The 21,656-nt window shown below is 49.1% G+C and overlaps 1 protein-coding gene across 3 annotated transcripts in view; it reads right to left on the reverse strand.

Annotated features, from left to right (window-relative positions):
* ALG14 (ALG14 UDP-N-acetylglucosaminyltransferase subunit) overlaps positions 1 to 19,228 on the reverse strand; it is a 220,814-nt gene extending 201,586 nt beyond the window's left edge. Inside the window, exons 1-2 of one of the 3 annotated variants that reach the window (XM_063939828.1) lie at positions 19,000 to 19,218; positions 10,042 to 10,193 (exon numbers count right to left, since the gene is read on the reverse strand). In XM_063939828.1, coding sequence (XP_063795898.1) covers positions 10,042 to 10,193; positions 19,000 to 19,144 — 297 coding nt within the window. In that variant the 5' untranslated portion in view covers positions 19,145 to 19,218. Of the gene's footprint in view, positions 1 to 10,041; positions 10,194 to 18,328; positions 18,431 to 18,999 lie in introns of those variants that run through there. The other 2 variants (XM_063939829.1, XM_063939830.1) reach the window with 2 other exon arrangements.
* Positions 19,229 to 21,656: the final 2,428 nt, after the last annotated feature.

Here is a 21,656-nt window from a genome sequence, read left to right on the forward strand (position 1 = left end):
CCAAACGGCAGCGTCTGGAATTGGTAATGGCAATCCTGTACCACAAATCTGAGGTACTCCTGGTGAGGATAGTAAATGGGGACATGCAGGTAAGCATCCTTGATGTTCAGGGATACCATGTAATCCCCCTCGTCCAGGCTTGCAATAACCGCCCTGAGCGATTCCATCTTGAACTTGAATTTTTTTATGTATGTGTTCAAGGATTTCAAATTTAAAATGGGTCTCACCGAACCGCCCGGTTTCGGTTCCACAAACAGTGTGGAATAGTAACCCCGTCCTTGTTGAAGTAGGGGCACCTTGATTATCACCTGCTGGGAATACAGCTTGTGAATTGCCGCTAGCACAGCCTCCCTGTCTGAAGGAGTAATCGGCAAGGCAGATTTTAGGAACCGGTGGGGTGGAGACGCCTCGAATTCCAGTTTGTACCCTTGAGATACTATTTGCAGGATCCAGGGATCCACCTGTGAGCGAGCCCACTGATCGCTGAAATTTTTGAGGCGGCCCCCCACCGTACCTGGCTCCGCCTGTGGAGCCCCACCGTCATGCGGCGGACTTGGAAGAAACGGGGGAGGACTTTTGCTCCTGGGAACCTGCTGTTTGTTGCAGCCTTTTTCCCCTACCTCTGCCTCTGGATACAAAGGACCCGCCTTTTCCACGCCTGTTTTTCTGAGTCCGAAAGGACTGTACCTGATAAAACGGCGCCTTTTTAGGCTGTGAGGGAACATGGGGTAAAAATGCTGACTTCCCAGCAGTTGCTGTGGAAACTAGGTCCGAGAGACCATCCCCAAATAACTCCTCACCCTTATAAGGCAAAACTTCCATGTGCCTTTTTGAATCTGCATCCCCTGTCCACTGATGAGTCCATAAGCCTCTCCTAGCAGAAATGGACAATGCACTTATTTTAGATGCCAGCCGGCAGATCTCCCTCTGTGCATCTCTCATGTATAAGACTGAGTCTTTTATATGCTCTATGGTTAGCAGAATAGTGTCCCTGTCTAGGGTGTCAATATTTTCTGACAGGGAATCTGACCACGCAGCGGCAGCACTGCACATCCATGCTGACGCAATAGCTGGTCTAAGTATAATGCCTGAGTGTGTATATACAGACTTCAGTATCGCCTCCTGCTTTCTATCAGCAGGTTCCTTGAGGGCGGCCGTATCCGGAGACGGTAGTGCCACCTTTTTAGACAAACGTGTGAGCGCTTTATCCACCCTAGGGGGTGTCTCCCAACGTGACCTATCCTCTGGCGGGAAAGGGAACGCCATTAGTAACTTCTTAGAGATTACCAATCTTTTATCAGGGAAAGCCCACGCTTCTTCACACACTTCATTTAATTCTTCTGATGGGGGAAAAACTACGGGTAGTTTTTTCTCCCCAAACATAATACCCTTTTTAGTGGTACCTGGGTTTATATCAGAAATTTGTAACGCCTCTTTCATTGCTTCAATCATGCAACGAATGGCCTTAGTGGACATTAGACTAGACTCATCGTCGTCGACACTGGTGTCAGTATCCGTGTCGACATCCGCGTCTGCCATCTGAGGTAGCGGGCGTTTTAGAGCCCCCGATGGCCTTTGAGACGCCTGGACAGGCACGAGCTGAGAAGCCGGCTGTCCCGCATTTGGCATGTCGTCAAATTTTTTGTGTAAGGAGTCGACACGTGCACGCAATTCCTTCCATAAGTCCATCCACTCAGGTGTCTGCCCCGCAGGGGGTGACATCCCTTCTATAGGCATCTGCTCCACCTCCACATCATTATCCTCATCAAACATGTCGACACAGCCGTACCGACACACCGCACACACACAGGGAATGCTCTAACAGAGGACAGGACCCACAAAAGCCCTTTGGGGAGACAGAGTGAGAGTATGCCAGCACACACCAGAGCGCTATATAATGCAGGGACTAACTGAATTATGTCCCCTATAGCTGCTGTTATATATACTGTGCCTAAATTTAGTGCCCCCCCTCTCTTTTTTACCCTTTTCTGTAGTGTAGACTGCAGGGGAGAGCCAGGGAGCTTCCTTCCAGCGGAGCTGTGAGGGAGAAATGGCGCCAGTGTGCTGAAGGAGATAGCTCCGCCCCTTTTTCGCTGACTTTTCTCCCGCTTTTTTATGGATTCTGGCAGGGGTAATTATCACATATATAGCCTCTGGGGCTATATATTGTGGTATTTTTGCCAGCCAAGGTGTTTTTATTGCTGCTCAGGGCCCCCCCCCCCCCCTAGCGCCCTGCACCCTCAGTGACCGGAGTGTGAAGTGTGTATGAGGAGCAATGGCGCACAGCTGCAGTGCTGTGCGCTACCTTGGTGAAGACTGATGTCTTCTGCCGCCGATTTTCCGGACCTCTTCTTGCTTCTGGCTCTGTAAGGGGGACGGCGGCGCGGCTCCGGGACCGAACACCAAGGCCAGTTCCATGCGGTCGATCCCTCTGGAGCTAATGGTGTCCAGTAGCCTAAGAAGCCCAAGCTAGCTGCAAGCAGGTAGGTTCGCTTCTTCTCCCCTTAGTCCCTCGCTGCAGTGAGCCTGTTGCCAGCAGGTCTCACTGTAAAATAAAAAACCTAATTATATACTTTCTTTTTAGAAGCTCAGGAGAGCCCCTAGTGTGCATCCAACCTCGGCCGGGCACAAAATCTAACTGAGGCTTGGAGGAGGGTCATAGTGGGAGGAGCCAGTGCACACCAGGTGACCTAAAAGCTTTCTTTAGTTGTGCCCAGTCTCCTGCGGAGCCGCTATTCCCCATGGTCCTTTCGGAGTTCCCAGCATCCACTAGGACGTCAGAGAAAACTGATGCAGGGCATGCTGGGATGTGTAGTTCAACAACAGCTGGAGTGTCAAGGTTAGCCATCACTGATGTATTAGCTCTCACAAAAACACGGGCTCCGAAAAGGAGCCTGTCCCTGCAATGTGCCTAGTGTGGAAACGGGACTACTGTGCATGTGCTGTCCTGCTGACTTTAAATGCACAGCGCCCATTGCCAGGGAGTGTTCCAGGGGAACACTCTGCTGGCTGATTCTGCAAGTGTAGCCCATTGGCTACAGCAGGCTACTGCCATCTTCAGATGGAGGTAGCTGCGGGAGGCAATGTCTAGTAAATCTGGGAGCATTACATGCCCCATAGAGACCTATGAGAGATGCGGCTACTGGCGGGAACGAAGGGATATATTCAGGTGATACTAAATATTTGCGGCTAACCCCAGAAACTGACACAAATATTTTTTGATAAATGGCCCTCATAATCTCTTTCCTGATCTGGTCGCCTCTTTCTTTATTAAAATCATTTGCTTTTTCTTTCAAAACGCACAACCAAACCTTAATACATCTCAGATCCCATTTCACTTAACCTCTGACTCTTCTGGTATTCACTTATCACACAAGATTTCTCCTGTGCAACTACCCACTTATAAAATACCTTATCACAACCAATCATGTACTCAAACAGCCTGCAAATCTTTAAAACATTCCCTCAACAACCATCCCTTTATTACAGATTACCCTACTTCCACCTATACTACTGAGGCAAATGCACTCTCACAACTGTCCCAGTCACTCTTGTTGTTAGCCATGTCCTCTTCTAATTAGAATGTAAGCTCATTAGAGTAGGGCCCTCCATATACAGAGATGTCCTCATCTTTGCTGCTGTCGCACCAGGTCACGTGAGAATTTGGGGTAGGGCATTTTGTTTTTAGGCTGAAAATGTGTCTTAACAGAATTTTACGGCAGATAAGAACCACTTGGCCCATCTAGTCTGCCCCTTTTGCACCTCAATGCGACTAGGACACAGAGGAGGCGGGTTCAAGGATTTCCTGCTTCTCGCTGCGCTCTCCACACTATTATAAGCCCCCTCTGGTGGTGGGGTGGGCCACCAACCTAGTGGGAATATCAGGCGGCAGTTGGGATTTCGACCGCCGGCATTTTGACTGCTGTTGGGATTTTGGCATCGGTATTTCAACCGCCGGGATCCCGACTGTCGGGAAATTAAGTGCATCCCATGGAGACAGTGCTTAGTAATTTGCTATATGACACTTATAAATCTGTGTGCGACTGAGTCTCTGAATCTGTATACAGAGTGCTGCAATGTAGCAGCCGCAGCTTTTTTCCAATACAAGTTCTGTTCTGCTCCGAATACAGACTCAGTCACACACAGATAATAAGAATTTACTCACCGGTAATTCTATTTCTCGTAGTCCGTAGTGGATGCTGGGAACTCCGTAAGGACCATGGGGAATAGACGGGCTCCGCAGGAGACATGGGCACTCTAAAAGAAAGATTAGGTACTATCTGGTGTGCACTGGCTCCTCCCTCTATGCCCCTCCTCCAGACCTCAGTTAAGGAAACTGTGCCCGGAAGAGCTGACACAATAAGGAAAGGATTTGGAATCCAGGGTAAGACTCATACCAGCCACACCAATCACACCGTACAACTTGTGATAACCATACCCAGTTAACAGTATGAACAACAACTGAGCCTCAGTAACAGATGGCTCATAACAATAACCCTTTAGTTAAGCAATAACTATATACATGTATTGCAGAGAGTCCGCACTTGGGACGGGCGCCCAGCATCCACTACGGACTACGAGAAATAGAATTACCGGTGAGTAAATTCTTATTTTCTCTGACGTCCTAGTGGATGCTGGGAACTCCGTAAGGACCATGGGGATTATACCAAAGCTCCCAAACGGCCGGGAGAGTGCGGATGACTCTGCAGCACCGCATGAGCAAACTCAAGGTCCTCCTCAGCCAGGGTATCAAACTTGTAGAACTTAGCAAACTTGTTTGACCCCGACCAAGTAGCAGCTCGGCAAAGCTGTAAAGCCGAGACCCCTCGGCAGCCGCCCCAGAAGAGCCCACCTTCCTTGTGGAATGGGCTTTCACCATTTTGGATGCGGCAATCCAGCCGCAGAGTGAACCAGCTGAATCGTGCTATAGATCCAGCGAACAATAGTCTGCTTCGAAGCAGGAGCGCCAACCTTGTTGGCTGCATACAGAATAAACAGCGAGTCAGACTTTCTGACTCCCGCCTTTCTGGAATCATAAATTTTCAAAGCACGGACTACGTCCAGCAACTTGGAATCCTCCAAGTCCCTAGTAGCCGCAGGCACCACAATAGGCTGGTTCAAATGAAACGATGATACCACCCTAGGAAGAAATTGGGGACGAGTCCTCAATTCTGCCCTGTCCATATGGAAGATCAGACAAGGGTTTTTACATGACAAAACCGCCAATACTGACACACGCCTAGCCGAAGCTAAGGCCAATAGCATGACCACTTTCCACGTGAGATATTTTAGCTCCATGGTCTTAAGTGGCTCAAACTAGTGGGATTTCAGGAAATCCAACACAACGTTAAGATCCCAAGGTGCCACCGGTGGCACAAAAGGAGGCTGAATATGCAGCACCCCCGGAACAACGTCTGAACTTCAGGCAGTGAAGACAGTTCATTTTTAGAGAAAATGTATAGGGCCGAAATCTTGACCTTTATGGATCCTAATTTTAGGCCCATAGTCACTCCTGACTGTACGAAGTGCAGGAATCGACCCCGCTGGAATTCCTCTGTAGGGCCTTCCCGGCCTCACACCAAGCAACCTATTTTCGCCATATACAGTGAAAAAGTCTTGCTGTCACGTCTTTCCTAGCCTTTATCAGCGTAGGAATAACTGCATCCGGAATGCGCTTTTCCGCTAGGATCCGGCGTTCAACCACCATGCCGTCAAATGCAGCCGCGGTAAATTTTGGAACAGACAGGGCCCCTGTTGCAACATGTCCTGTCTGAGAGGCAGAAGCCCCTGAGTCCTCTGAGAGCATTTCCTGCAGCTCCGGGTACCAAGTCCTTCTTGGCCAATTCGGAGCAAAGAATATTGTTTTCACTCCTCCTTTTATTACAATTCTCAGCCCTTGGGTATGAGGAAGAGGAGGGAATACAGAGACCGACTGGAACACCCACGGTGTTACTAGTGCGACCACAGCTATCACCTGAGGGTCCCTTGACCTGGCGTAAAACCTTTTTTAGCTTTTTATTGAGGTGGGACGCCATCTAGTCCACCTTAGGCAGTTCCCATCAATTTGCAAACTGCGTGAAGACTTCCTGATGAAGTCCCCACTTTCCCGGGTGGAGGTCGTGCCTGCTGAGGAAGTCTGCTTCCCAGATGTCCACTCCCGCAACGAACACTGCTGACAGTGCGCTTACTTGATTCTCCGCCCAGCGAAGAATTCTGGTGGCTTCTACCCTCGCCACCCTGCTCCTTGTGCCGCCTTGGCGGTTTACATGAACCCCTGCGGTCTGACTGGATCAGAACCGGCTGGTCGCGAAGCAGGATCTCCGCTTGACTTAGGGCGTTGTATATGGCCCTTAGTTCCAGGATATTGATGTGAAGGCAAGTCAGTTGACTTGACCACAGACCTTGGAAATTTCTTCCCTGTGTAACTGCCCCCCACCCTCGGAGGCTTGCATCCGTGGTCACCAGGATCCAGTCCTGAATGCCGAATCTGCGGCCCTTGAGAAGGTGAGCACTCTGCAGCCACCACAGGAGAGACACCCTGGCCCTGGGGGATAGGGTGATTAACCGATGCATCTGAAGAGGTGATCCGGACCACTTGTCCAGTAAGTCCCATTGGAAGGTCCTTGCATGGAACCTGCCTAAGGGGATGGCCTCGTATGATGCCACCATCCTTCCCAGGACTCGAGTGCAGTGATGCACTGACACCTGTTTTGGTTTTAATAGATTCCTGACCAGTGTCATGAGCTCCTGAGCTCTCTCTATCGGGAGATAACTCTTTTCTGGTCTGTGTCTAGGATCATGCCTAGGAGAGGCAGATGAGCTGTAGGAAACAACTGCGACTTTGGAATATATAGAATCCAGCCGTGTTGCCGTTACACTTCCAGAGAAAGTGATACGCTGTTCAGCAACTGCTCTCTTGATCTCGCTTTTATGAGGAGATCGTCCAAGTACGTGACAATAGTGACACCTGGCTTCCGCAGGAGCACCATCATTTCCGCCATTACCTTGGTGAATATTCTCGGGGCCGTGGAGAGACCAAACGGCAACATCTGAAATTGGTAATGACAATCCCGTGCCGCAATTCTGAGATACGCCTGATGAGGTGGATAAATGGGGACATGAAGGTATGCATCCCTTATGTCCCGATTCACAATAAAGTCTCCCCCTTTTTAGGCTTGCACTGACCGCTCTTAGCGATTCCATCTTGAACTTGAACCTTCTCAGGTATATGTTCAGGGATTTTTAATTCAATATGGGTCTGACCGAACCGTCTGGTTTCGGGATTACAACATGGTCTAATAATAACACCCTCTTGTTGAAGGAGGGGACCCTTGACCACCACCTGTTAAAGATACAATTTGTGAATTGCAGATAACACTGGCTCCCTCTCTTGGGGGGAAGCCCGCAGGGCCGTCGGTGAGGGGGCATCTTCTCACAGTCCAGCTTGTATCCCTGAGACACAATATCTATTGCCCAGGGATCGAACAGGGAGTGAACCCACTTGTGGCTGAACTTACGAAGGCGTGTCCCCACCGGGCCTAGCTCCGCCTGTGGAGCCCCAGCGACATTGGTGGATTTTTGTAGGGGCCGGGGAGGACTTCTGTTCCTGGGAACTAGCTGCCCGGCTCTGACAAGAAAGGACGCCCCTCAGACTTTCTTGTTTCTTTATACGAAAGGCTGCATTTAATAATGTCGTGCTTTCTTAGGCTGTGCAGGAATATAAGGCAAACTAGCAGAATTACCAGCTATAGCTGTGGAGACCAGGCCCGAGAACCCTTCTCCACACAATCCTCAGCCTTCCATATGCCTCTTAAGTCGGCATCATCTGTCCAATGCATATTCTACAGGACACGTCAAGCAGAGATCGACATAGCTTTGACTCTAGGACCCAGTATACTCATGTCTCTTTGGGCATGCTTTATAACTATATATCTATCCCTTAAGACAGCATCTTTAATATATTTATATTGCATACTAGGGTCTCATCTCTGCTGATAAGGTACCTGTCCACGCTGCCACAGCGCTATAAACCCATGCCGACACAATCGCCGGTCTGGGTAGTATACTAGAATGTGCACGCTATCTGCAGGATCCCTGAGAATAGCAAGTGCTACCGTCTGTGCAAACAGGACACCCCAGGGGAAGATTCTCAACATATCCTGGCCCTAGTGGGGAAAGGATACAGCCTGAGAATTCTCTTGTGGGAAGCTGCCGTCTCTTGTCTGGAGATTCCCGCTCTTTTTCCTCATGAGAGGAGGTAAATTTACCTCAGCATTCTTCCCCTTAAACATGTGTACTCTCGTGTCAGGGACAGATGAGTCATCAGTGATATGCAAATCATCTATTATTTCAATAATCATATATTGAATACCTTATAGCCATCTTGGCTGTAACTTTGCATTATCGAAGTCGACAGTGGCGTTAAACTCCATGTCGATACCAGTGTTTGTTATTATGGATAGTGAGCATTGAGAGACTCTGAAGGTCTCTGTGACATAGGGACAGACATGGGTAGATTTCCTGTCTGTTCCCTAACCTTTTGTGCAATAAATTCACCTTAGCACTTACACATATCCAAAAAGGTGTCGGCGTTGTCGACGGAGACACCCTCTCACACACATATCCGCTCTATCACCTCCTTAGAGGAGCCTTTTACCTCAGACATGTCGACACACGCGTACCGACACACCACACACACAGGTGATGCTCTATTTGAGGACAGTTCCCCCACAAGGCCCTTTGGAGAGACAGAGAGAGAGTATGCCAGCACACACCCCAGCGCTATATAACCCAGGGATTACACTACAACTCAGTGTTTACCCAGTAGCTGCTGTATATACAAATTTTGCGCCTAAATGTATGTGCCCCCCCCTCTCTTTTCACCCTTTGTGTACCAGGATACTGCCGGGGAGAGCCTGGGGAGCTTCCTTCCAGCGGAGCTGTGAAGAGAAAATGGCGCTGGTGTGCTGAGGAAGAAGGCCCGGCCCCCTCAGCGGCGGGCTTCTGTCCTGTTTCTGACTAAAAATGGCGGGGGTTTTACACATATACAGTTTTCCAGACTGTATTATGTGTATATATTGCCAAAAGGTATACTTATTGCTGCCCAGGGCGCCCCCCCCCCCCCCCAGCGCCCTGCACCCTACAGTGACCGGAGTGTGTGGTGTGCAGTGGGAGCAATGGCGCACAGCTGCAGTGCTGTGCGCTACCTTAATGAAGACCGGAGTCTTCTGCCGCCGATTTTATCTCCTTCTCCTGTCTTCTGGCTCTGCAAGGGGGACGGCGGCGCGGCTCCGGGAACGGACGATCGAGGTCAGGCCCTGTGTTCGAACCCTCTGGAGCTAATGGTGTCCAGTAGCCTAAGAAGCACAAGCTAGCTGCACGCAGGTAGGTTTGCTTCTCTCCCCTCAGTCCCACGTAGCAGTGAGTCTGTTGCCAGCAGATCTCACTGAAAATAAAAAACCTAACAAATACTTTCTTTCTAGCAAGCTCAGGAGAGCCCACTAGGTGCATCCAGCTCTGGCCGGGCACAGATTCTAACTGAGGTCTGGAGGAGGGGCATAGAGGGAGGAGCCAGTGCACACCAGATAGTACCTAATCTTTCTTTTAGAGTGCCCAGTCTCCTGCAGAGCCCGTCTATTCCCCATGGTCCTTACGGAGTTCCCAGCATCCACTAGGACGTCAGAGAAATACAAGTGCCATATATCGAAATAATCATCAGAGTCTCCTTGTGGGTCGTAGTCGTGTTGCGTTGCGACTAAGAAGCACTTTCGACAAAAAAAGACCCCTGCAATTAGCAGAGTTGCAAGGAACCTGGAGGCTCACTCGTGCCAGGCATCTGGCGCTGCATGGCGTATTGAGGCCAGTTGTATGAAGACATATCTGTACTTCATTTTCATATCTGCATTTATTTTGTGTACATTGTATGTATACCCTATTTTGCTCATTGTCCGGCACTGTGGAAACTTGCAAATCAAATTTTCACAACATTTGTATAATTATGTTTGTTCATACTAGACACTGGAATCCAAACAAATGACTTACTAATGGGTGGGATGAGCCCTTATCCTTTGTATTTTCAAATGAACGGATCTTCTTCTCACTCATTTGATCTGTATCTGCAATAACATAGTGTGTTGGGGAGTACGATGTGGACAGGCTGCTCAGCAGTCTCAGGATTTCAGTTGTGTGCCCTCCTAAAAAGCAGATAGAAAAAAGTTATTCCCCCATAACTAGAATTTACAATACATGCAAAATACACCAATGCAAATACTGTAGGCAACGGTAGTTTTACACCAGTACATGACTGCTCAGAAACAAAATCTGTAACTACCCAATTGTTATAAGCTTAAACAAATATGAAAAGTAAATATAAAGGATAATAAGATTTTACTCACCAGTAAATCTATTTCTCGTAGTCCGTAGTGGATGCTGGGGACTCCGTAAGGACCATGGGGAATAGCGGCTCCGCAGGAGACTGGGCACAGCTAAGATAGATTTAGGACTACCTGGTGTGCACTGGCTCCTCCCACTATGACCCTCCTCCAGACCTCAGGTAGGATACTGTGCCTGGAAGAGCTGACACAATAAGGAAGGATTTTGAATCCCGGGTAAGACTCATACCAGCCACACCAATCACACCGTATAACTCGTGATATGATACCCAGTTAACAGTATGAACATAACAGAGCCTCTCAACAGATGGCTCAACAATAACCCTTTTAGTTAATGATAACTATATACAAGTATTGCAGACAGTCCGCACTTGGGACGGGCGCCCAGCATCCACTACGGACTACGACAAATAGATTTACCGGTGAGTAAAATCTTATTTTCCCTGACGTCCTAGTGGATGCTGGGGACTCCGTAAGGACCATGGGGATTATACCAAAGCTCCCAAACGGGCGGGAGAGTGCGGATGACTCTGCAGCACCGAATGAGAGAACTCAAGGTCCTCCTCAGCCAGGGTATCAAACTTGTAGAATTTTGCAAACGTGTTTGCCCCTGACCAAGTAGCAGCTCGGCAAAGTTGTAAAGCCGAGACCCCTCGGGCAGCCGCCCAAGAAGAGCCCACTTTCCTCGTGGAATGGGCTTTTACAGATTTAGGGTGCGGCAGTCCAGCCGCAGAATGTGCAAGTTGAATCGTGCTACAGATCCAGCGAGCAATCGTCTGCTTAGAAGCAGGAGCACCCAGCTTGTTGGGTGCACACAGGATAAATAGCGAGTCAGTCTTCCTGACTCCAGCTGTCCTGGAAACATATACTTTTCAGGGCCCTGACTACGTCCAGTAACTTGGAATCCTCCAAGTCCCATGTAGCCGCAGGCACCACAATAGGTTGGTTCACATGAAAAACTGATACCACCTTAGGAAGGAATTGGGAACGAGTCCTCAATTTCGCCTTTCCCATATAAAATACAGATAAGGGCTTTTGTCAATTCTGATACACGCCTGGCCGACGCCAAGGCCCATAGAATGACCACTTTCCACGTGAGGTATTATAGCTCCACGGATTTAAGTGGCTCAACCCAATGCGACTTCAGGAAATCCAACACCACGTTGAGATCCCACGGTGCCACTGGAGGCACAAACGGGGGCTGACTATGCAGCCCTCCCTTAACAAAAGTCTGAACTTCAGGCAGTGAAGCCAGTTCCATTTTGGAAGAAAATCGATAGAGCCGAAATCTGGACCTTAATGGAACCCAATTGTAGGCCCATAGTCACCTCTGACTGTAGGAAGTGCAGAAATCGACCTAGCTGAAATCTCTCCTTTGGGGCCTTCCTGGCCTCACAGTACGGAACATATTTCCGCCATATGCGATGATAATGGTTAGCGTTCACTTCTTTCCTAGCTTTAAATAGCGTAGGGATAACTTCCTCCGGAATTCCCTTTTACTTCTGGATCCGGCGTTCAACCGCCATGCCGTCCAACGCAGCCGCGGTACGTCTTGGAACAGACAGGCCCCCTGCTGCAGCAGGTCCTGTCTGAGCGGCAGAGGCCATGGGTCCTCTGAGATCATTTCTTGGAGTTCTGGTTACCAAGCTCTTCTTGGTCCACCCGGAACAATGAGTATAGTTCTTTCTCCTCTCCTTCTTATTATTCTCATTACCCTGGGTAAGAGAGGCAGAGAAGGGAACACATACACCGACTGGTACACCCACGGTGTCACCAGAGCGTCCACAGCTATCGCCTGAGGGTCCTTGACCTGGCGCAATATCTTTGTAACTTTTAGTTGAGGCGGGACGCCATCATGTCCACCTGTGGCCTTTCCCAACGGTGTACAATCATTTGGAAGACTTCTGGATGAAGCCCCCACTCTCCCGGGTGGAGGTCGTGTCTTCTGAGAAAGTCTGCTTCTCAGTTGTCCACTCCGGGAATGAACACTGCTGACAGTGCTAACACATGATTTTCCGCCCATCGGAGAATCCTTGTGGCTTCTGCCATCGCCATCCTGCTTCTTGTGCTGCCCTGTCGTTTACATGAGCGACCGCCGTGATGTTGTCTGACTGGATCAGCACCGGCCGGTGTTGAAGCAGGGGTCTAGCCTGACTTAGGGCATTGTAAATGGCCCTTAGTTCCAGAATTCCCTGACGAAGGCCAGAAAGGGCCGATACGCGTTGGAACCATAGCACCTTGCTTTTATCCACGACTTTAATATTCAATATAACCTCCAGACAAACAGAGCCGTAAAGCAAACGAAAACGGAAGAGAGGGAGCCGCCGCTTCACGGACCGAACACATCGCGACCTCGCACCCTGATCACGTGATCGGAGCAACCCGGAAGGAAGAGGACAACGCCGCCGAAGAAGAACGGAGAAGGCCGCCGGCAAGAGGGAACGAGACGGGACTACGAGGAAAAGGTAAGGGACTCTGTAGGAGAGGAAAGGATACGGCAGACAGCCCAGCAGGGCTAGAAGCAGTCGTCCTTCTCCCTCTCCAAGACGGTGACCGCTTCCCCAATTGGCACAGATAGTCACAGTGTTCTCAAAAGAGCGACACTGTGTACTGACAGAGCCCAGGGGCGGACGGTATGTCCGGAGCCCTCATTACCTAACCCTTAGTGATCACCAGGACCCCTTGCCGCACCGCCCCTCCGGGGGGACCCCCACCATTTTTGCTGCAATTCTTCCACATTTTTTTTTTTTTTTCTGACCAAACAAATTTACCACACACAGGCTCTGGACAGCATTACAAGACTCTAGGCACTACAGAGGTGGGACGCCACTGACCTGAGTGCCTCCAATACGTTATATTAACCAAAAAAACATATCCGCCAATACGGATATTGCTACATTTACAGCTTATTTATTACAACTTATGTGTAGGGAAGTCTCCTGACTTTTCCATAGCCTTGGAAGTTTCTTCCCTGTGTGACTGCCCCCCAGCCTCGAAGGCTGGCATCGTGGTCACCAGGACCCAGTCCTGTATGCCGAATCTGCGGCCCCCTAGAAGATGAGCACTCTGCAGCCACCACAACAGCGACACCCTGGCCCTTGGAGACAGGGTTATCCGCCGATGCATCTGAAGATGCGACCCGGACCACATGTCCAACAGATCCCACTGGAAAATCCTTGTATGGGACCTGGCGAATGGAATTTCTTCGTAAGAAGCTACCATCCTTCCCAGGGCTTGCGTGCATTGATGCACAGACACCTGTATACGTATTAGGAGTTCTCTGTCTAGAGACGACAACTCCTTGGACTTCTCCTCCGGGAGAAACCCTTTTTATCCTGTTCTGTGTCCAGAACCATACTCAGGAACAGTAGACGCGTCGTAGGAACCAGCTGCGACTTTGGATATTCAGAATCCAGCCGTGCTGTTGTAGCACTTCCCGAGATAGTGCTACTCCGCCGAACAACTGCTCCCTGGACCTCGCCTTTATAAGGAGATCGTCCAAGTACGGGATAATTATTTCGGCCATTACCTTGGTAAATACCTCGGTGCCGGGGACAGACCAACGGCAACGTCTGGAATTGGTAATGACAATCCTGTACCACAATTTTGAGGTACTCCTGGTGAAGAGGGTAAATAAGGACATGCAGGTAAGCATCCTTGATGTCCAGTGATACCATGAAATTCTCCAGGCTTGCAATAATCGCCCTGAGCTATTCCATTTCGAACTTGAACCTTCGTATATAAGTGTTCAAGGCTTTCAATTTTAGAATGGGTCTCACCGAACTGTCTGGTTTCGGTACCACAACATTTTGGAATAGTAACCCAGGCCTTGTTGAAGGAGGGGTACCTTGATTTCACCTGCTGGAGGTGCAGCTTGTGAATTGCCGCCAGTACTACCTTTCTCCGAGGGCAGCAGGCAAGGCTGAGGTGAGGTAACGGCGAGGGGGAGTCGCCTCGAACTCCAGCCTGTATCCCTGTGATACTATTTGCAGAACCTAGGGATCCACCTGTGGGCAAACCCACTGGTCCCTGAAGTTCCCGAGACGCGCCCCTACCGCACCTGTCTCCACCTGTGGAGCCCCAACGTCAAGCGGTGGACTCAGAGGAAGCGGGGGAAGATTTTTGATCCTGGGAACTGGCTGCTGGTGCAGCTTTTTCCTTCTTCCCTTGTCTCTGTGCAGAAAGGAAGCGTCTTTGACCCGCTTGCTTTTCTGAAGCCGAAAGGACCGTACCTGAAAATACGGTGCTTTCTTAGGCTGTGAGGAAACCTGAGGTAAAAAAAAAATTCTTCCCAGCTGTTGCTGTGGATACGAGGTCCCAGAGACCATCCCCAAACAATTCCTCACCCTTATAAGGCAGAATCTCCATGTGCCTTTTATAGGCAGCATCACCTGTCCACTGCCGGGTTTCTAATACCCTCCTGGCAGAATGGACATTGCATTTATTCTGGATGCCAGCCGGCAAATATTCCTCTGTGCATCCTTTATATATAAGACGACGTCTTTAATATGCTCTATGTTAACAAACTATTATCCCTGTCTTAGAGTATTAATATTATCTGACAGGGTATCAGACCACGCTGCAGCAGCACTATTTATGCTGAGGCAATTGCAGGTCTCAGTATATAACCCGAGTGTGTATATACAGACTTCAGGATAGCCTCCTGTTTTTTATCAGCAGGCTCCTTCAAGGTGGCCGTATCCTAAGACGGCAGTGCCACCTTTTTTGACAAACGTGTGAGCGCCTTATCCACCCTAAGGGATATCTCCCAACGTGACCTATCCTCTGGCGGGAAAGGGTACGCCATCAGTAACTTTTTAGAAATTACCAGTTTCTTATTGGGGGAACCCACGCTACTTTACACACTTCATTCATTCATCTGATGGGGGAACAAAACACTGGCTGCTTTTTCTCCCCAAAAATAAAACCCCTTTTATGTGGTACTTGGGTTCATGTCAGAAATTCGTAACACATTTTTCATTGCCGAGATCATGTAACGGATGTTCCTAGTGGATTGTGTATATGTCTCAACCTCGTCGACACTGGAGTCAGACTCCGTGTCGACATCTGTGTCTGCCATCTGATGTAACCGGCGCTTTTTTGAGCCCCTGATGGCCTTTGAGACGCCTGGGCAGGCGCGGGCTGAGAAGCCGGCTGTCCCACAGCTGTTTTACGTCATCCAGCCTTGTAAGGAGTTGACATTGTCGGTTAATACCTTCCACCTATCCATCCACTCTGATGTCGGCCCCACAGGGGGCGACATCCCATTTATCGGCCTCTGCTCCGCCTCCACATAACCTTCCTCATCCAACATGTCGACACAGCCGTACCGACACACAGCACACACACAGGGAATGCTCTGACTGAGGACAGGACCCCACAAAGTCCTTTGGGGAGACAGAGAGAGCGTATGCCAGCACACACCAGAGCGCTATATAATGCAGGGATTAACACTATAACTGAGTGATTTTTCCCCCAATAGCTGCTTGTATAAACAATATTGCGCCTAAATTTAGTGCCCCCCCTCTCTTTTTAACCCTTTGAGCCTGAAAACTACAGGGGAGAGCCTGGGGAGCTGTCTTCCAGCTGCACTGTGAAGAGAAAATGGCGCCAGTGTGCTGAGGGAGATAGCTCCGCCCCTTTTTCGCTGACTTTTCTCCCGCTTTTTTATGGATTCTGGCAGGGGTATTTATCACATATATAGCCTCTGGTGCTATATATTGTGATATATTTGCCAGCCAAGGTGTTTTTATTGCAGCTCAGGCCCCCCCCCCCCCCCCCCCGGACTCTTCTTGCTTCTGGCTCTGTAAGGGGGCCGGCGGCGCGTCTCTGGGACCGAACATCAATGGCCGGTTCCATGCGGTCGATCCCTCTGGAGCTAATGGTGTCCAGTAGCCTAAGAAACCCAAGCTACCACCAGTTAGGTAGGTTCACTTCTTCTCCCCTTAGTCCCTCGCTGCAGTGAGTCTGTTGCCAGCAGATCTCACTGTAAAATAAAAAACCTAAAATATACTTTCTCTCTAGGAGCTCAGGAGAGCCCCTAGTGTGCATCCAGCTCAGCCGGGCACAGGATTCTAACTGAGGTCTGGAGGAGGGTCATAGTGGGAGGAGCCAGTGCACACCAGGTAGTCCTAAATCTTTCTTAGCTGTGCCCAGTCTCCTGCGGAGCCGCTATTCCCCATGGTCCTTACGGAGTCCCCAGCATCCACTAGGACGTCAGAGAAACTAATATTAATAAAATTAACATCTGACAAAGGGAACATAAAATGAATGAATGAATAAAGTGTGAACAAAATAATAAACAAAAGAATAAACCACGCAGCAGTTTGATGATAAAATACCAGAGTAAATGGACCTGAGCACAGTGGTGCTTTCAAATTTAGCATGTTTTGCTCTGAGTTACCACAAGCACATACAGTACTTTGAACATTAGCGGAGACTTCTGTTTGATAACTTTTCTCATGTGTGGTATTTTCACTTGTCTTTTTTTGTCAGTGCAGATCCTCTGACGTGATGTCAAATGCTTTGCTCACAAACGTCCGACTTCATTTACCATTACAGTTACTTGAGCTGAATTAAATACTCGATAAAAAATAAAAGGGCTCTTAAAACTTTCATTAATCCAATACATATACAGGGTCAGTATGGTTAGAGTAATGGTTAATTGTGTTAAAGGCACGATCTGTATGGTATTTGTACATTTTCTCAGTGTTTACATAAATTTCCTCCCACACTACAAAGCATGGTAGTAAGTGAACTGGCTTCTGACAAGCAATTAACCCTAATGCATAGTCCTTTGGACACTCTAGGCAGGCAACCTGCAGTCGATCGCAGCATTCATAGAACGCGCCGGGCAGCGCTACACTTTGCAGTACTGGAGGCTGCACCCCTTATGCACTATGGGCCTAAGTCAGATCTGACTGCAGCAGCAAATTTGTTGGCTATGGGGCAAATCCATGTACACTGCGGTGAGGGGGGGTGGGGAGAGATATAACGTGCAGAGAGAGTTAGATTTGGGTGGGGTGTGTACAAACTGAAATCTAAATTACAGTGTAAAAATAAAGCAGCCAGTATTTACTCTGCACAGAAACAAAATAACCCACCCAAATCTAACTCTCTGCACATGTTATATCTGCCACACCTGCAGTGCACATGGGCTCTCATTCCGAGTTGATCGCTAGCTGCTATCGGTCGCATCGCAGCGGTTAGGTGAAAAAGCGGCATTTCTGTGCATGCATACGGGCCACAGTACGCACGCGCGAAGTACTTTCACACAAAACTATGCAGTTTAACACAAGGTCGAGCGACGCTTTTCTGTCGCTCTGTTGATCGGTGAGTGATTGACAGGAAGTGGGTGTTTCTGGGTGGTAACTGGCCGTTTTCAGGGAGTGTGCCAGGTAAAACGCAGGCGTGCCTGGGGAAACGGGGGAGTGGCTGACCGAACGGAGGGCGTGTTTGTGACGTCAAAGCAGGAACTAAACTGAGTGAAGTGATCGCAAGGTAGGAGTAGGTTTGGAGCTGCTCAGAAACTGCATGAAAACTTTTACGAGCAGTTCTGCTAACCTTTCGTTCGCACTTCTGCTAAGATACACTCCCAGAGGGAGGCGGCCTAGCGTGTGCATTGCTGCTAAAAGCATCTAGCGAGTGATCAACTCGGAATGAGGGCCATGGTTTTGCCCATAGGTAACAAATTTGCTGCTGCCATCAGGTCTGAATTAGGCCGTATGTCATGACATCACGAATTTAGGGACGTACAGGGTGCTCCAGAGTCCTGTTACTATGCTGTGTACATGTGGTAGAAAATATAGATTGTAAACTCACTGGGACATGTAAAGGACTGAAATATTCCCTGAAAAACTCAAGAGTATGTCTGTGCTATATAAATGTTGCTTAATAATAAATAGAGGTAACTGCAAGAGGAATTGGGTGTTCTATACCTGTACATAAAAAAGGCAATCCGTTACAGCGACATAATGGCCCACTGTATTGAGGTATCTGCATACTTCTCAACATGACCAGTGTCAGGAGGGAGAGAATGCTGTGCTTCTGGACTTTTTTCATAATTTACGATTGCCAGCACCCTTGCTGAACAGGTTAATGGACAATAAAAGTGTTTCCGCACAGGTGATGGCAATCATACATTAAGAGGGAAGTCCAGGAGCAGAGTATTCTGTCCCTCCTGGAGGGGGTCATGTTGGGACCTTGATTTAGTACTTAAGTTGCAGAAGATACCATGTAATGCAGAGGGGCAGGTAGCATGTACTGTGAGTGGAAGCTGCTGTCTCAGGATTTCTGACACGAGTGTATATATACAATACTAAGTGTGGAGTTTGATAATATAAATTCCTATACTGGTAATTGTTTTCCTTTATTTTGGGGTACAATAAGCCACCAGAGTATCTCACATGTACGGTTGAGGTAGCGGCACGACCTAACACCTCAGCAGATGACATTTAGCTCTCCAGGTGTTGTAGAACTATAAATTCCAGCTTGTTAGCTCCCTTGTTACCTGGTTTAGCTCTAACCCCTGGCTCACAGGTAACCTAGCATAACATCTCTCTGCAAGAGGGGGATACCAAGGGAGCCGCAGCATGGTTGGAGCACTCACCAGAGCCCGCCACCACCAGCAGGCTGACATGACCCTTACTGCCCGGTCGGTGCCCACAAGGCCGCCTCAGTACCTGCCACAGCCTGACCCCCAGTACCAGGGAGGTGAGCAAGAGGCCGCCAGCCGCAGGGAGCAGCCACCACATCAGGCCACCCGTACAGAAAAAAAAGCGCTTCCGCAAGTGACGTAGCAGGAAAGCATTTTGCTATGGCAACACTCTCCCGCCATAATTGGTTGGCTGGCAATGTCTCGACTGGTCATTGGCTGGCAGGCAGTGTGACGCAGATATTCGATGACTGGCCGTAAAGTGCACGCTAATTGGCGGACTGCGTGACACGTGATTGTTGGCTGCTAGTTAGCGGGTGCTGCTGGCTTTTCACGCTGTTTGTGGTGGTGAAGTGGTTGTAGTGAAGGAGGCGCTGTATAAGCGCATGGTAGATGCTAGAATCAAGTGGGCTAAGGGACCTTTTCCGTAAGGGGGAGGAGTTACGCCGCAAGGGGGAGGAGCTAGGCCAGCGGGATAGTTCCTCTACTATCCACGCCACCAACTATTACCTTTAGTAATTAGGTGGTGAGCGAAGCGAGCCACCGTGCCCGAAGCGTGGCGAGCGAACTTTTCGGGTACCCTGTTCGCCCGTAGCTCCTCCCCCTGGTGACGTAGCTCCTCCCCTCAATACGTCACAAGGTCCCTTCAGCCCCTCCGATATAGAACCAACCATGCGCTTATAGTTGATGCTAGATCCAAGTGGCCTAAGGGATCTTTTCCGTTGGGGGGAGGAGCCACGGTACAAGGGGGAGGAGCTAGGCCAGCGGGATAGTTCCTCTACTATCCACGCCACAACTATTACCTTTAGTAATTAGGTGGCGAGCGAACCTTGATATGCACATGTAACATCCCGACATTGTGAATTTGGCTACACCCCCACCACTTACAAATATCAAAGAAACAGTTATAAGGTTGTCCTAGTTGTCCGTATGGTACGCCACTATAATTGAGTACTCCATTTGACACAGTGATGAGCATCATCTCCCTATAGAAAATTGAACTCCTTTTTCCTTAGTTTTGCACAAAATATAGACATATACTACACCGTGGTCTGTAGTATTGTGTTCATATTTCCATACAGATACGGTCCGATGCCTTAATAAATACAGCGTAAGCAGAACACTACTGATCTAGCATCAACTATTTGGGTAGGTGATGGCTCAAAGTAACAATCAGCATTGCTGGACTTATAGGCCCTACGCATGAGGCGATCTAACAGAACAATATGAACGTTCTCGTTCATTAATGAACAAGAACTCGTTCATAGTGTTCAGTGTGTAGGCATGAACAATGCGCAGCCCCACGCTCGTTCATCGTTGCTGGCGGCTAGCTTATGCATGCAAGCCAATATGGACAATCTCGTCCATATTAGCTTGCACTGCTATGGAGCCGGGTGACGGCGGGAGTGAAGAAACTTCACGCCTTTCCCCCACCCTCGTCGGGTTGTCCGTCTGCCACAAGTCGCCGAATGTGTAGGGCCCATTAGTGTATCAAAGTATCTTTGGTTCCCAATGCCATATTGAATAGAGTAATGTAAATTCAGGATGAGCATACCCAACTCACAATTGAATGTGCTGTCACCATGCCTTGTAAGTAATTGCCCCTTTAAAAAATGTCTGAGTTCGGCCGGCATCCCACACGACTTCCGAACTCGGGCGTCATTACATCCGGCCCTTAGGATAGCATGTTCCCCTCTTTCAAGATTCCTCCTCACATACGCATTGCACTCTGTAAGATATACTGGCCTTGCCTGGTCACTTGGATGCTTACAATTTTGCTGGTTTGGTATTGAATGGGTGATTATTAATAAATGGGCTCCACGGAGAGAGAACATTGCACTGTTATGGCCCCCATACATCAATGGCTGCGATTCTCTGCTCCGCTGACCGCGATAGGGGAATCAGGATTTTTAAACATATTTGATATTCCCGATTCCCTTACCTGGCAGTTTGCGGAATCGGGACATTGCAGCAATTTATTGCTGATGTATGTGGGCCTTTAGATGGTGCAAACAAGCAGGCAGTCAAAGGTGCAGCTTAATTTAGCAGCAGGGAGTCCTCCTGGTTAGCATTGAAGTGATAGTTAAGGAGGTGATTCAGACCTGATCGCTGGGCTGCTAACTTTGCTGTCCTGCGTTCAGATAGTCGCCGCCCAATGTGGAGTGTAAATTTGCTGTGCAAGTGTGTTACTCCTACAGTGCGATGAGAACATGCTGATCGGGGGCTGGAGCTGGCGTCAGACACCCTCCCTGATAATGGTTGGGCATGCCTGCGTTTTTCTGGACACTCCCAGTACATGGTCCGTTACCACCCACAAACGGCATCTTTCTGTTAATCACCTTGTGAACGCCCGCGCAAATGAAATTTTCGCACCATCCTGTCGCTGACCGGCGTTGCCCATTGTTGTTGCATACGCATGCACAGTTTATTGCTGATCGCAGCGAAAACGCACAGCAGCGATCAGGTCTGAATCACCCCGTGAGTTTGGTAAGCCCTTGCTATAACTTCACGTGGGTAAATACTAGCGCTATACGAAGTGCTATACGAAGAGTTGAGATCAGAAAATAAGAGAGTGAGGGTGCAGAAGTGGGCCAAAAAGGGGAGGGATAAGG

The sequence above is a fragment of the Pseudophryne corroboree genome, chromosome 9 (assembly GCF_028390025.1).
Source record: "Pseudophryne corroboree isolate aPseCor3 chromosome 9, aPseCor3.hap2, whole genome shotgun sequence".
In the NCBI taxonomy this organism is placed as follows: domain Eukaryota; kingdom Metazoa; phylum Chordata; class Amphibia; order Anura; family Myobatrachidae; genus Pseudophryne; species Pseudophryne corroboree.